The following is a 17,077-nucleotide window of genomic DNA, read 5'->3' on the forward strand; positions in this document are numbered from 1 at the left end:
GTATTCGGCAGTATACGGGGATTCCGAATCCCCCCCCCCCCCCCAGTATACTTCTGAATCCGTGTAATACCGATTTTTTTTTTTTTTGCACATCCCTGGGTGGAAGGGACCTCCAGGGTCATCTAGATTGTAAGCCACTCTGAGTCTCTGATTCAGAGAGAAGGGCGGGGTATAATTCTGCAGTCTTCTACTTCTTCAAACCCCCTGCACAATGCAGGAAATTCACAAATACCTCCTCTACACTCTCCCCCAGTGACACCTGCTCCATGCCTAGAAAGTGGCAGAAAATCCATCAGGATCCCTGGCCAACTGGCCTGGAGAAAATTTCTTTCTGACCCCAGAGTGGTGATGAGCATTTCCTGGTGCATGTAGGAAGGGGCCATGAGAACTAAACACTGTCTCTGCTTACTTCTCACCAGAAAGCTCAACAAAGGTCGGTGATCTAAACTTGTACTCTCCGCTTGAATTCAACATGGCCCCCAGCCCTGTTAACTCTCAGCCTAATATGCCGACGACCCCTTCTCAGGAGGAGGATGGTCCAATTAACCGGAAAGATTTGGATCTTTTGAGATTAGATATCCATAAGTACTTTAATGACTCTATTGTAGAACACATCAGACCCTTAAAGGAGAAGGTCATGGAAATGTCTGAAGACCTTGCAACGACTGCTAAAATAGCAGAACGATCAGCAGAACTGGGTCTGGCCATGAAAGGGGAAATTAACGCAGTTAAAGAGAAGGCAAATAAAATGCAAGACAGGCTGATAATACTAGAAAATAAATGGAGAGCTTTAAATCTGAAGCTACGTGGTTTTGATGAGGGTGCGGAGGAAAAAAATGACTTATTATTTACTGCGGGCTGGCTCCAGGAGAAAATACCGGTGGCAGAGAATATGGCGTCGAATATAGTTAAAGTACAACGGTTAGGCCCCATGGCTTTGGCGCGTCGGAACTACTCGAGAGATATCTTGGTGCAGTTTTCAAATCCTAGAGTCAAGGACATGGTCCTACATAAAGCAAGACAAAGGGATGGCTTAACATTCAAGGGGAAGCAAATTTTATTTCTTTTAGACTTATCTCCCGAAACCCTTGAGAAAAGGAAATCTCTTAAAATTATTACAAGCAAGCTCCATGCAAACAATGTCCGTTTTAGATGGAGCCCGGCTTCTGATATTCTTTTGTTCAAAAATGGCGCCCGGCACAAAGCTTGCAACGCAATATCGGGTCTAGCCTTAATGGATGCCCTTGCCTTGAAGCTCACACCGGAGGAGGAGGAAGACTTGAGGAAGCTGTTTCCACCATTAGAAAACCAATTGTCTACAGAGGAAGATACTGCATAGACACTTAACAGTTTAAATATGTTGCACTAAAAGCAAAAACTTAATGAGAACTTGAATACTTATAATCTGGTGTATACAAGGCTTTTTTTTATGGTTCATATCTTGACAGACAACTTAAACGCTTTGAAGGGGGGGGTAATAGGATGGTGGTTTAAAAGTAAGAGGAGGGTTTTTTTGTTAAATCGTTAATGTTCTTGGGGGGGTGGGGGGTGGGCTCCCTCTGGGTATCCTACCCCCCCAGGGAAAGTGTATGCACAATACATAGCCTCGCCTCTCCCGGTGTAGTGAATGCCGCATGGTCACTGTCTGGCTATGCCTGGCAGATGGTCACTGCAATGGCCTCTCCTGCATTACTGCATCCGTAGCAACACCTTCTCGCTGGTCCCCCCCGTTTTTCACAGAGTTTGCTACGTCATGGTGCGACCGAATCGTCCGGCGGTATAACCGGATGGGCAGGCTGGGCCCACCAACCTTGCCAGCCTAAGAGAAGGAAAACTCTAACATCAAACCCGGGCAGATAGAGCTCGTTAATGTAACACCTACCACCTGGAGGACTCGCTGCCGGCGTCCCGGCTTACTGGGCCATGGCAGATGACCCCCAGGTGAAAGGGAGCCAGTACCGCGCACACTGGGCTTCACCTAAAAAATTCCTCTGCGCAGGCCTGAAGGGCATATCCACATACACAACCCAGAACGCATCAAGTCCTGCAGCGATGGGCAAGGGGCGAAACGGCAGGTGGAAGGTGCCACTGGAAGCCGCAGTCCCGATCCTGCATGTAGGCAGTTCAGGGTATTGGTCGCCTGATGCTAACCCGGAGATGAAAGCATTTTTCGGCAGCACCCTGAACGACCAAGCAGCTTATCTAGGGACAGCACTGCTTGCTCCACACGGAGAGGGGCCTAGAAAAGGTGGCCTAAACAAAGCTCGTCTCCTCCACCCCAGTTGGCTAGCCGCGGTCAACGGGCATCCTTACTTGCGGTCAAAAAATAACAACAAAGAAAAGGCATGCACCTGCCTCACAAAGTGTGCAAAGACTAAAGCTTGCGTGTTGGAACATCAGAACCATGCTTGACACAGTAGACAGTGGTCGCCCTGAACGACGCTCTGCTCTAGTTGCCCACGAACTTCTCAGGTTGAATATCGACATAGCAGCTCTCAGTGAGGTCCGTTTCCCTGAGGAAGGTAGTCTTCGAGAACACGGTGCTGGCTATACCCTCTACTGGTCGGGTAAGTCAAAGGCTGAAAGCCGCCTTTCTGGCGTTGGCTTCATGGTCAGTAACTCCATTGCCTCCAAACTCGAAAACCTGCCAACAGGTCACTCAGATCGCATCATGTCCATGCGCCTCCCACTTCAAAACAAGCAGCATGCAACACTCTTCAGTGTGTATGCCCCAACCCTTCAAGCAGATCCTGCAGAAAAGAACAAGTTCTATGCTGATCTACACAACCTCGTACAGAAGACCCCTACAGAGGACAAGGTGATCATCCTTGGCGACTTCAATGCCAGAGTAGGTAAAGACTCGGAAGCCTGGAAAGGAGTACTTGGCAAACACGGCATTGGCAACTGCAATGACAACGTGCGCCTCCTGCTAGAATTCTGCATGGAGCACCAGCTCACCATCACCAACACTATTTTCCAGCAGAAGAACAGTCTGAAGACAACCTGGATGCACCCACGGTCCAAGCACTGGCACCTTATCGACTACATTCTGGTGCGCCAGAGAGACCTTCGAGATGTCTTACACACCCGAGTAATGCCCAGTGCAGAATGTCATACGGATCATCGTCTTGTACGCTGCAATCTCCGTCTTCACTTTAAACCCACACCCAGGAGAGGAGGTATCCCTCGGAGGAAGTTTCAGGTTGGCAGTCTCCAGTCAGCCGAAGTTAAAGCTGCCTTCCAGGCAAAACTCCAGTCAAGAATTGAGGACCCCAGTTGCCCCACAGACCCTTCTCCAGAAGCACTCTGGGAACACCTAAAAACTACCGTCCTGCAGATCTCTGAAGAAGTCCTCGGGTTCTCCACAAGGAAGAACAAGGACTGGTTTGATGAGAACTATCAAGAGATCCAAGATTTACTGGCGAAAAAGAGATCTGCCTACCAAGCACATCTTGCTCAGCCCTCCTGTCCTGGGAAAAAAGCAACCTTTCGCACTATATGTAGCAACCTCCAGTGCAAGCTTCGAGACATTCAGAACGAGTGGTGGACCAAGCTTGCTGAGAGAACCCAGCTGTGTGCAGACACTGGTGATTTAAGAGGGTTCTACGAAGCCCTGAAGGCAGTATATGGTCCATCATATCAGACTCAGAGTCCCTTGCGTAGTGCAGACGGCCAAGTGCTCCTCACAGACAAGGCATCCATATTGAACCGGTGGTCGGAGTATTTTCAGGTTCTCTTCAGTGCTCTTCAGTCAATGTTCTCATCTCTCCCTAAAGTTAGCAAACATGAATTACGCCTGAGTATGAATTAAGGGGTTTTTTTTCAACCTCTGCTTTTAAGATTCTCAAGTTTATAGTAAAACATCAATTTTCAAATCACTATTTATATAAATTAAGAAAAAGCTGCATAGTCACTTAACAATTTAAGCATGTTGAACTAAAAACAAAATGTTAATAAGATTTTGAATACTTACAGTCTGTTGTATAAATGGTTCCATTTATGGTTTATATCTTGGCAGTTTACTTAAACGCTAGAAAAGGAAGGGGTTAGGAAGGTGATTTAAAAGTAAGAGGGGGGGGGTTAATTCCTCAATGTTCTTATTTATCCCTGAAGTTATCAAATATGAACTATACTTGAGTATGAATTAAGTCTTTTTTTACCTCTGTTTTTAAAATCTTAAGTCTTTAAGCAAAACATCAATTTTTAAATCTTTATTTATATAAATTAAGAAATTAATAAAGCTTGAAAAGTAATGATGATTATTTCATGGGTAAGAACTATATTAAGCTAAGGAGATCATTATTAATTAACACACTAACTATACAACATAGAGGGGAAAAATAGAAACAAACTTTTATTGTTATTAATGTTCTCTTTATTACTTAAATGTTATGTGAATTGCAATATATGGTTATTAACTCCCTTTCTTAGCTATAGATCATTCAAGAATTTGTTCAACAGAATTGTTTGGACTGAATGACATCTGCATTATCCTATATGGAAATTTAAAATGTATTGCTGACCAACTGATTAAGAGGGTTGTTGCCACGCTTGTGAATGGTACTGGTTAGAAGGAAACAGTTGGTAATTAGTTTTATGAAAAGCTTTGTTGTTACTCTTGTTAAGGCATTTTTCATCTATGTTTGAGAGCTAAAAAAATTTTCAATAGTTATGAGCAATAATGCTATTATGCTTTATTTATCAAACTTGTGTGGAAAGCTTTAAATGGAGTCTGTAAATGCACAGTTTTGCAGGGGAAGGAGAAGGGCTGAAGCATTAAATTTGTGGGTTGTAGTAGTTGCCCTCTCAGGAAGTGTGTTAAAGTTTCTGCGCAGGGAAACCGATAGGTTTTTTCCCTAGCTTCCTATTTCTAAGGAAGCTCTGAAACTGTACCCATTTTAGGGTGTCAAACTAGCTGTTTAACTAAAAGTTCAACTTTGAGTAGGGGGGTGTTTAAGTTATATTTTATTATTTAATTAATCATTTTAATTTTATTTTAGTGTTTAGCTTTTTTTTCGGTCTGCTTGTTGAGTGCTTGAAAGTGTGTTGGCCCAATCAAATTTTGACTTGCTAAATTTTCCTATAGAAACCTTTAAATTTGAACTTTTTTGCTAAAATGTCTAAAAATTTAAAAATTCTTACTTGGAACTGTAGGGGATTCAAAAACCCTATTAAACATGCAAGAATCTCCAATCTCTTGGCTAAAGAACATCCTCACGTGGTTTGTCTCCAAGAAACCCATGTAAAGAAACAAAAAGCTTCACTTTTACGTACTAGATGGTTTAATCAAATATTTCAGTCTACAGGGACTTCCAAAGCAAGAGGTGTGGCAATCCTGGTCTCCAAATCCTTGCCATTTATCTCTCAAGAAGTTAAAATTGATATCGAAGGTCGTTTTGTCTTTGTTAAGGGCACCCTAAATGGAAACCCATTAACTCTTGGTTCTATTTATGCTCCAAACAGTGGACAATTACAATTCTTGCATGAAACCCTCTCTCAACTGATGAAATTTAGAGAAGGAGAGATCATTATAGGAGGGGACCTCAACTGTATAGTTGATCCGGGTTTGGACACATCAAGAAGAGGTAAGGTAAAATCGCACATTTCTAAATTGACAGGTCTTGGTAATATTTTACAAACCTTTAATTTGGTGGACATCTGGAGGACTCTAAATCCGGGGGCAAGAGACTATACTTATTATTCACAAGTCCATCACTCCTACTCCAGAATTGACTACATTTTGACCACCCCTAATTTGCTTAAATTCGTGTTGGATGCCAACATAGGCAACAGAACCATATCTGACCACTCATGGGTAACTGGAGATTTGGCATTTCAGGAACCAGACAATAAAGGTCCGACTTGGTCCTTAAACAAATTACTTTATCTGTGAGGACATAACCAAACAAATTCAGGAATATTTTCTTTTGAATAAAGATTGTGGGGTACCTCAACACATTGTCTGGGATGCTTTTAAAGCAGTTCTCAGGGGGAAGCTAATCTCAATAGCCTCAGCTTGCAATAAAAATAGAAATGAAGCTATAATGAAACAAAAAACCAAAATTACCGAATTAGAGAAAAGACATAAAATTTGGGGTGGGGGGGGGACCTTAAAGAAGCTTACTTTAGAGAGAAATAAGTTGGAACTGATTGAAACCTCAGACATCCAAAAAAAAAACTACTTTATCTAAAGCAAAAATACATTACTAAGACTTCGAAATCACTTAGATTGCTAAAATTCAGACTTCAGCAAAAATGGGCAAACTCCATTATTCATTCAATACGCTCTCCTCAAGGCACTATATACACTAGTCCACAGGAAATCACTAAAGTCTTTAAGGATTATTACAATTCCTTATATAAATTTTCTATAGAAAGTGATTTGGACTTTAATGAATTTGGACTTTAATGAATATTTGAGGAAGGCTAAATTTGATAGAAAGTTATCAAAAAATGACATTGATTTTATGGACAGGCCCATCTCAGAATCTGAAGTATTGGAAGCATTATCTTCAATTAAAAACAACAAAGCCACAGGGAAGGACGGCTTTCCCATTGAATTCTATAAAAGATTTAGTCCCGACTTGTGAGTCCTCTCACGAAAATTTGTAATTCGGTAATGGTAAAAAGTATCCTTCCTGGATCATGGAAAGAATCTAAAATGATTGTTATACATAAGGAGGGTAAGGATAAGCAAAACCCTAAATCATATAGGCCTATTTCAATACTAAACCATGACTTCAAAATATTCTCAACAGTTTTAGCCCATAGATTAAACAGAATTATTAGCTATAAGCTTACATACACACTGATCAAGCAGGATTTATTCCTGGACGCAACATATCCGATAATATTGGGAGAACCATTAATTTAATCCATTATGGTAAATCATCTAATGCAACTTCCTTAATTCTTTCTGTGGACGCTGAAAAAGCGTTCGATATGTTAGAAATTAAATATTTGAAATCTGTTTTGAATTATATGGGGTTTGGCCCAAATTTTCTTAATTCTATAGCAGCTATTTATAGCACCCCTAAAGCACAGATAAACATTAATAATTTCAGATCGGACGAGATATATTTATCAAGGGGTACTCGCCAGGGTTGTCCCCTCTCCAATTCTATTTGCTATCTCACGTGAACCTCTAGCACATATAGTGCGTCTAGATTCGGAAATTGAAGGCATAATGGTACATGGAAGCTCCCATAAGATCAGCTTATTTGCAGATGATACCGTTTTCTATTTAAGTAATCCGTTAAGCTCCTTAAAGAAACTAATGAAGGTCATAGCAAATTTTAGTAAATTCTCTGGCTTCACAATAAACATAGCTAAATCGGAAATTTTTCCGATCAATGTTCTTCCAGATGTCCACCAAGAAATTTCATCTTTTTTTCCTTTTAAATGGGTTTGCAAGACCTGGCGACATTTGGGTGTTCATATCCCTCTAACACTGTCAAAACTATTTGAAACAAACTTTAAGCAACTTTTTATAACGACAAAAAGTAACTTAATGACATGGTCTAAACTCCAACTCAACTTGTTGGAAAAAATTGATGTAATAAAAACTTTTGTTTTGCCTAAATTTCTCTTTCTGTTTCAAAACCTCCCCATACCTATCCCGCGAAATGACATGATAGCTTGGCAAAAATGTTTATCATCATTCCTTTGGAATAATAAAAAACCGAGGATTGCTTATCAGACACTTTCAAAGCCGGTAAACAAAGGAGGTTTGGGTGCACCAATCTTAGAAAAATATTATGTGGCGGCCCAACTTAGAAACATCCTATTATATACCAGAAAGAACTGTACGATACCCTGGCTTCAAATTGAATCCGCAAGCATTTTCCCTTTATGTCTTAATGAATTTGTATGGAACAGTGGGATGGATAGGAAGAAAACAACATTAACCAATCCATTTCTTAGTCATACATTGGGAATTTGGGATAAACATAGGTCACAAGTGGTTCAACCCTCCACGCCAGTAATGGCATTTCTTGGACAATCATGGTTCCCCCCAGGTATTCCTGCTGAAAACTTTAGAGTTTGGAGACAACAAAAAATTATGAGAATTTCTGATATAAGCACAAAAGGGAAATTATTTACCTGTAGCCAACTTGAATCCAAATTCAAAATAAAGATCCCTTGGTTTGAATACCATCAACTTCATGACACTTTAAATAAGGTTCTCCCAGTTATGTTATCAATAAATCAGTTAAATACATTTGAAAAATTAATTCACAATGAAAACTCAAATATGAGAGGAACAATCTCAAAATTATATTCTTTATTAAATCAGGAGAAATGGTCTTTAGTTACATCACAACAAAATGCTTGGAGTAAAGATTGTTCTACTCCATTACTGGAAGAACAATGGAATACAATCTGGACATCACCATTAAGTAAATCTAGGTGCATTAATTTTAAGTTACAACAATTTAAATTATCTTCACATTGGTATTTAACCCCAATTACGTTAAGTCACACGCTGAAGAGCTCTGCTGGAAAGGCTGCGGAGAGACAGGAACCTTTATCCATTGCTGGTGGTCATGCCCGAAAATCCAATCATTCTGGATTACCTTAATAAATAAAATTGAAGCCATAGTTAAAGAAACCATCCCTTGTTCTCCAGAATCTGTCCTTCTCAATTATTGGCCGAATAAAAACTTTTCTCATTTAAAATCAGAACTTATATCACTGCTGTTCTTAGCAGGAAAAATACTTCTGGCAAAATTTTGGAAAATTCCTAGAATACCCTCAATCACCCTATGGTTCCAAAAGGTTTGGGATATAGCAGTGCAAGACAAAATTGCATCTCAACTTACTTATAGTGATAATCCTAAAATGGGAGAAAAAATTGTAGAAAAATGGTTCCCATTTCTAGACTTTATTAATGCTAATTCGACAAAACAAAATAAAATGCCAAAAAAAAATATTTGAACTTTATATTATATTAAAGTGGGTCAGGATTGGACTGAGTAGGGTGAGAAAGTGTATGAAAGATAGGAGCGTGTCAGGATTGATCTGAGTGAGGTGAGAATGTGTATGAAAGACTAAGAAGTTAATTTTTTTTTCTTCGCCCCTTCTTTCCCCCCCTACTTTCTAATATGTTTCATGGATATGTAAATTTTTATGTTTTATTATGATGTACTTGTTTGAACTTATTGTTATTGGAAAATAAAAAATTTAAGTTTAAAAAAAAAAGCATCTATTCTTCTGCGCTCAGCCTTCCTTATGGTCCAGCTCTCACAGCCATACATTACTACTGGGAATACTATCGCTTGGACTATACGAACTTTTGTTGGCAGGGTGATGTCTCTACTTTTTATTATACCGCCCAGGTTCACCATAGCTGTCCTCCCAAGGAGCAAACGTCTTTTAATTTCATGGCTACAGTCACCATCTGCAGTGATCCTGGATCCCAGAAATGTGCAGCGATCTATGATCTATGAAGATACTACTTCCATGTCTTCCCCTTCTATTTGCCAAAGTGTGATGGGGCCAGATGCCATGATCTTAGTTTTTTTGATGTTTAGTTTCAAGCCTATTTTTGCGCGCTCCTCTTTCACCCTCAACAAGAGGTTCTCTAGGTCCTCCTCACTTTCTGCCATTAGAGTAGTGTTATCTGCATATCTCTAGGTGAGGTTTAATCAGAGCAGAATAAAGCTATACCATCACCTCACTTGATCTGGACACTACACTTCTGTTGATAATAGCCCAAAATTGCATTTGCCTCATCACACTGCTAACTCATATGGTCTACTAAGACCCCTATATCCTTTTCACACATATTACTGACAAAACAAGTCTTCCTCATCCTATAATTATGCATTGGATTTTTCTTACCTAGATTCAGAACTTTATATTTATCACTATTAAAATTCATTTTATTTGTTTTAGTCCAGTTTTCCAACCTGTCAAGATCATCCTGTGTCCTATTTCCTACCATATTTGCTACCCTTCCCAATTTAGTATCATCTGCAGATTTACTAAGCATTCCTTCTATTCCTTCATTCAAATCATTTATAAAGATGTTGAACAAAACAGGTCCCAGGACAGATCCTTGAGGGCACTCCACGTGTCACTCCTCCCCAAGACATGAGGAACCATTAATAAACAATCTTTGGCAATCTGTCAACCAGTTACAGACCCACCTAATTGTAATAGGATCCAGTGCACTATCTGTTAATGTTAGGTTCATATAGCAGATTTTCTGCAATTAACCAGCATAAAACATAATAAAAAAACATAGAATGCACCTCTGCAGTATCTCTGTGAGTCAAACTTTGTGCAGGTATCTGAGAAATGTCCCTGTGCATTGACAGCAATTAATGGCAATTGGGTGTTTTTTGCATTCTGAATATCCTGTTTAACATTTGCCCTACTAATAGTTGCCTACTAATATTCCAGCATCCACAAAGGCAACTTTCAAGACAACACATTTACCTTAGAAGAAGAAGACCGTGGATTTATACTCTGCCTCCTCTCTGAATCAGAGTCTCAAAGCGGCTTACAATCTCCTTTATCTTCTTCCCCCACAACAGACACCCTGTGAGGCAGGTGGGGCTGAGAGAGCTCTCACAGAAGCTGCCCTTTCAAGGACAACTCTTGCAAGAGCTATGGCTGACCCAAGGCCATTCCAGCAGCTGCAAGTGGAGGAGTGGGAAATCAAACCCAGTTCTCCTAGATAAGAGTCCACACACCTAACCACTACACCAAACTGGCAGTTAAAAGTGTATCCTTGCTTTCCAGTGACATCATTTGTTTACTATCGGTAGCTAGTTCCAGTGCTATGGTGATAAATAGCAAGAGAACTTTGCCAGTGAAGTGATTCCCTCCTACACACAGCATACCAAACTGACTCTGAGAATGCCATATGGAGTTGCTTGGGATGTTGGAAAAAAGAGAAAGTGGCTCGACTTTTTGCCAGGAGTAGCTGAACTCTATTGTTGGGGGCTGCTGTCATCTCCTCACAGTTCTTTTAGCCAGTATTAAAGTAATCAATAATGTCTTTTCATTATATATAACACATTACATAAATGTTTCTCATGGTGAAAACATGTAGTTAAGAGAAATCATGTATAAACCCCAAGCCTGGATACAATCCAGGGAGGCTGCTAGTTTTGATGAGTACAATCCATAATGCTGTCTGTCAGACCTTGCTGTTATATTGTGCTAGTGTTATCATGTTCTCCTTAGGAGTAATCATCTCACTTAAAAAGGAAAATTATTTAACAAGCAAATTAACTCAAGAATTTGTATAATTAATTAATTACAGGTGTGTGAGAGAAGAACCAAAGCTTAATTTGCCAAAGGTTCAATGTATTTTTGTTCTAAAGACACAGCCAATCCAAGGGTAATCCAATGACACAAGAGGGACTCAGGAATTTAAAAGGTGTGGCCACAAACTACAGCTGCTGCTAATGAGGTCCAGAGAATATTTATTTCCTGGCTTTCTCCCCCATGAGGATCCAAATAGAATAATAGCAGTAGAGAAGTAGGACATAGATATAAAGATAGTTTCAGAGGACAGCTGTGTTGGTCTGCAGTAGAACAGCTGGAGTTGAGTCCACTAGCATTTGAGACCAACAAGGTCTTTATAGTATAGCTTCTGAGAGTCAAAGTTTCCTTTGTCACATACAGTGTTTAACAAAAGGAGCTTTGATTCCCAAAAGCTCAGACCCTGAAATTATGTAGGTTTCTGAGTTGCTGCTCGATCTGAATGTAATTGATATGAAGGTTAACCAACTGCCTGGAGGAAAAAGTCCTGTCCCTTTAATAGAGGCTTTATAGGATGTTATTTACTGTACCATGAAAAGTTTCATTGGCCCTTTCCCACATTTTAGGACTCTGTTAAAGGAGCAGGGCATTTTTCGGAAGGCTTGTTGGCAATCCTATTAGTACATACCTATATCATTAATTCTTTCTTTTGATAACTTAATTAAGATTGTTGCATCTGTCTAATATAGCTTAAACTGAAAACAAACAAAAAAATGCTCTTCGCTTATAAATCACTAAAGGACAGGCTATTGCAGAGCAAACCAATACTACAGGCAGTGAAGAGCCTTCAGCAATGTGTAGTAGTGGAAGGTAGGGGTGTTCAGGCCATGATCCTTGGCAGGAGAATATGGCTGTTATAAGTGTGTCTCTGTTTTCATCTGAGACTGTTGGAAGATATACTGTCATATATTAGCTCATAATGAATGAAACAATCAACATGACCTTAAGCAGAAGGCAGTCCTCCTTCATTGTCTAAGAACAGACAAATGCATATTGGATTCCAGTGGTTGTCCAGTTGTTGTTGTTTTTAAGACTAGGGGAGAAAATGAATTTCAGTATTATGGACAGGTCCCTAGCTGGCTGGTATATACCCCAATGGCTGCAGTCCTGAAATCCTATGTGCTTATGTCTGGAAGGGCCAGAGGTGCAGCCGGAGGTGGTGTTTCTCATGCAGCTACATGCATAACTGAACAAACCACCCCTTTTTTGGTTTAAAATTCAGCTTCCCCATTCAGCTGTTATAGAAACATCCTATAAATCCTGTCCTATACACCTACACACAGGTATTTTGTAGGATTTCTGTGGCTCTCTTAAAGATAGCAGCACTCCATCATTCCTTCCCCACTGTGGAAGTTAACTCACTGTACTCTAAAAGAAATAATTACATGGAAACCTGCAGTAGAGCTAGCTGGAGAGATTGTCTACACTCTACAGTACAGATTGGCCAGACTTTGGGTCAATCACCCAGCACTTTTTCAAGTGTAACATCCATATATTTATTTAATAAAAAAACACACAACCCAAACCAATTTTTGAATAGATAATATCATACCTTTATTTAAAAAAACAAACAAACCACCACTCAAACAAATATTTGAATGGATAATCAAACAAAACACTTGAGAGAAAAAGCAGAGATGCTGCCTGAAGCATAGGTAGAGGCGTGAATACAAGATGAAATCAGAACCTATGCTTATGCCCTCTGAAGAGTGAAAGGAAGCAGAGATTCTCTCTTGGGTATGTCTAAACCTTAAAGTCTGATATATAAGAGTTTACAGCCTTGTAATCTGATAAAAGTCTGCTGTGAAAACGTTGTGAAAGCAACGTCACCCCAGAGTCGAAAATGACTGGTGCTTGCATGTGAGACTACCTTTACCTTTTTTTAATCTGATAATTGTGGCTAACTGATTTTTATTTCTACCAGCAAGGATGCCATAGAGAAATCAACTTGACTGATATCAGAACCTCTGTTAACAAAAGTAACTGATCATAGAGATGAAATCTGAGGTCTGCTTTGTTGTTAAAAAAGGAAGTTAGCACAGATTCTGATTTTGCTTTGGCAAAGGTGTAGGGATGATGAGAAGAAATATTCTTGATGTGTGACTTGTAGTGATCTTCAGAATTCTGACAGGCAAAGGCTCACAGAATTTCTGCCACACTGCTGAGACAAATACAAAAAGGACATTTGTATTTCATGTTCAAACTACAAGTCCTTTCAAACTGGCATAGCTCAAGGAGCAAACATACAAAATCTATACATCCATGATAATACAGATGGAGGAGATGCCCACTTCCCTAAGAACTGATGCAGTCCTTACAATAGTCACACTCTTCAATTGAACTATTCCGACAGACCTTTAATATCTAACCGGGAGAGGACTGCCACCCCACATCATTATAGAGCTACGATACTATATGATCACCATCAGGAAAGAAGAACCCGCCTATATTGAAATGGTACAGCACCACGGAATGGTTTTAATTGTAACTGTATTTTACTGATTTTAAATTGTAAATATAAATGCTAGCCGCCCTGAATCTGCTTGTGGAGAGGGCGGGATAGAAATTTAAGGAAATAAATAAAATCCTTCCCCTTCACCCAAAGTACATCCTTAGTGTACCATACCCTCAAAACAGTGCCTCCATATTATAAAAAGGGAGCTGTTGAAATCCCTTTTTTCACATTTAAATTACAGTGAAAAAGAATTCTGCAGTAATCCAAAAACAGAGTTCTCATTGTAATTCTGCAGAGCGGTGGTATATACATCTTTGTTTTCAAGCCTTGTCATAGCATGGCTTTCTGCCAGCATTTATCCTTCAACTGTTGCAACCGGTGCTATATCAATACAGGAGGCTAGTCTGCAGAGGCAGTCTTAGGGATTCTGGGGCCACAGGCAAAACTCAAAGATAGGGTCTGAGAATCACAGGGAGGGGCACCTATGCACAGGTGAATGCCTCTAGACTGCCACTATTTGTTCTGAAATTTTTGGAGTCATGACTGTAGGACTGTGCCCAGGCCCATAGCCAGAAAATTTTAGGGAGGAGAGGGGATAAAATTTTAGGTGGAGGGGCCGCAGGGCCCAAAATGACATCACAAACTAATAAATAAATAAATTTAAAGATAAATGTAAAAGGTCCAGAGAAGAAGGCAGGGGACGCCCTTGGGGCTGTTCTCACCTTCCAAGAGACCCCTAAAGGAAAGCTGGAAAGAATGGAGCCAGCGACACCACCTCAAGATGAAAGCAGGACATGGAGGGAGGGGGGAGTCCCCCCCCCCCGGAACATGATTTCACCCCTTTTGTGCTCTCCTCTACCCCGGTCTGCGGGAGTTGTAAAAACGGGCTGATTGGATGTCTTTGGGAAATGACGCCTTGGGAGGATGGTTATCGTTGGTTGACATGGTAACTCCTTTCCTCCTCTCCACACAGTCAGGGGCTTGGGGGGGGCACTGTTTGCTGCTGCTTGCTGAGCTTGGTGTTTGGAGCTGCCTTGGTGTTTGGGGCTCCCGACACTTTTTTCACAGCTACCTTGCCACCAAATAGGGACACCAAGCCTTTAGGCAGAGAGCCGCCTCAATGCAAACTAGCTTTGCCCCCTCTCTGAAGGAAGCGGAACCCAGCTCTGGAGCAGGAGGGTCATAGCACCTGGCCTGTTTTGCCTCAGAGACAGATTCCTCCTCCTCCTGCTGCTGCTCTGGAGCCGCTTGGAGGTGGATGGGGGGGGGGTTGGAGGCATGCCCCCCCATAGTTACAAGCCTGGCTGTGCCCCCCTTCTGCTCCCCTATAACCTGAGATCCCTACGACCGTAATCTGATTGTCCTCTCTCCCACTCTCAGGCAGTGTAGAAAGGTAGAGTCCTGTTCCCCCCAAAGAGGGAGGGAGAAAAGCCTGTCTGCCCACCCTGATAGCTGTGTGGGGATTGGTTGGGCCTGGCACCCACAAATCCACACTGTGTGAGGCTTTTGGACAGGCAAGGTCAGCTGGCTGTAAAGTAGTGTAAGGTCCAATGGGACATCTCCAGCATGGGGCTCAGGGAAACTGCCCTGGATACCCTGTGGCTACAACTACCCCTGTCTGCCTGGCTCCCTTTTTACATTACCTTAATCCACTTGCATTACCTGATGTTTAACATGTTTTTAAATTGTGTTCAGACAACTTCATAAACATTCCACCATTGTCCTATTTCTTCCCCCTTTTCCCGCTGTTCCTAATAAAACTAGTTTCTCCTGTATTTATTTTCAAAGCAAAATATATTCACAAGAAAGCATCTACTCATAATCTGAACTAAGTTTTTTTTTTATTGGTGACTTCCAACACAACCTGCTCAACAAAACCCATCCAGAAAGGGTGGGTGGGTTTGGGTGTTTATTTTTTTAATGTGCATCCCAATGAAGAAACATTTCAGCAATGAAGGATGCCTGCATTCAAATAAGTAGTCATTCCCATTGGGGGCATTTTAGTATAGTGGTTAAGTGCACAGACTCTTTTATCTGGGAGAACCAGGTTTGATTCCCTACTCCTCCACATGCAACTGCTGGTGTGACCTTGGGTCAGTTACATGTTCTGTCAGAGCTGTTCTCTGAAGAGCAGTTTCTGTCAGAACTCTCCCAGCCCCACCTACCTCATAGGGCATCTGTTGTGAGGAAGGGAAAAGAGATTGTAAGCCGCTCTCGGAGGAGCAAAGTCTCATCGTGAGCTCTCTTAAGAGAGAATGCTTTACTAATATGCCCGCATCGAAGTGGGTAAGAAGGAGGCTGATGTCACCGCTCTGAGTGCACCCTTGGATGGGGGCACGTGGATGGTGGCCTGCCTGCTGCACCACCGCCAAGGAGAGCCAGTGGACAAGCGGGGGGGGGGGGGAGATTAGGCATTTGTCTGGGGTACTGGGAAGTGGGAAGCCCAATTTGCTCCCCCCCCTTCTGGTGCCCTAGACAAATGCCTGATTTGCATAGTGGGTGAGCTGCTCCTGGGTGTGAATTATTTCTGAATCACAGACCACATCCCAGGAAGCAAGTTGTAGGCAAGTATTAATCAGAGCAAGAAGAAATAAAAACCAATCATGGGTTCAAATCCAGTAAAGCAGTCTGAATGTAACTTTTGGGAGTCAATCAGTAGCCTCTTCCTACTTCCTTACCAGAAGCCACAGGAGGCAAGGATGAAGCCAGTAAAAGGACAATCATGTCTAGTTTTCAGGGCAACACCTGAATAGAATCAGGAAAGAGTCTGGAAAGAAATGGATGATATGATTCTGCTGCATGAGAATTAATAAACTACTTGCGCAGTTTTATGATGCACTGTATAAAGTAGATAAATTAGGCAAGGGATTAAACTGGCAGCTTTTCCTTTGATAAAGATTTGGTTAATGTGCTCTCTCAAATATGGCAGAAAAATCTAATGTCCTATCAAAGCCAGCATGTAAACATTTCAACCCTGCATGCTACCATGACTTTGGCACTCACTCTTTCTCTAGGCCTTCTTCTTCTGCCTCCAGCTGCTCCAGTTTGATCACCTTCTTGCGACAGGCCTGTTCTTCACTACTGCTGCTGCTGCTGCTGCTGCTGGAACTGTCATGTACTATGTACTTGAAGAGGCTGACATCATTTTCATTCAGGTTCAAGCATCGGCAAGTGGACTTACTTACTTTTAGTGAATTCCCCCACATGCTCTCACACAGGTCAGTCCCATTGGAATACATCTAAGAGTCAGAGAGGCAAACCCCATCAATTTTGCAACATATAGCCTTACAGGCTCATAAAGGAATGGGTTTGTTCTTGTTGTGCCTTTGTGCATCCATAGGCTGT

General features: G+C 41.2%; 2 protein-coding genes across 2 annotated transcripts in view; both read right to left on the reverse strand.

Annotated features, from left to right (window-relative positions):
* RPS8 (ribosomal protein S8) overlaps positions 1 to 17,077 on the reverse strand; it is a 169,245-nt gene that overhangs the window by 117,327 nt on the left and 34,841 nt on the right. The window lies entirely within an intron of this gene.
* LOC132567624 (riboflavin-binding protein-like) overlaps positions 13,226 to 17,077 on the reverse strand; it is a 31,340-nt gene continuing 27,488 nt past the window's right edge. Inside the window, exons 6-7 of the mRNA XM_060233306.1 lie at positions 16,736 to 16,971; positions 13,226 to 13,435 (exon numbers count right to left, since the gene is read on the reverse strand). Coding sequence (XP_060089289.1) covers positions 13,417 to 13,435; positions 16,736 to 16,971 — 255 coding nt within the window. The 3' untranslated portion in view covers positions 13,226 to 13,416. The remainder of the gene's footprint in view (positions 13,436 to 16,735; positions 16,972 to 17,077) is intronic.

The sequence above is a fragment of the Heteronotia binoei genome, chromosome 2, assembly GCF_032191835.1.
Source record: "Heteronotia binoei isolate CCM8104 ecotype False Entrance Well chromosome 2, APGP_CSIRO_Hbin_v1, whole genome shotgun sequence".
Taxonomy (NCBI): Eukaryota; Metazoa; Chordata; class Lepidosauria; order Squamata; family Gekkonidae; genus Heteronotia; species Heteronotia binoei.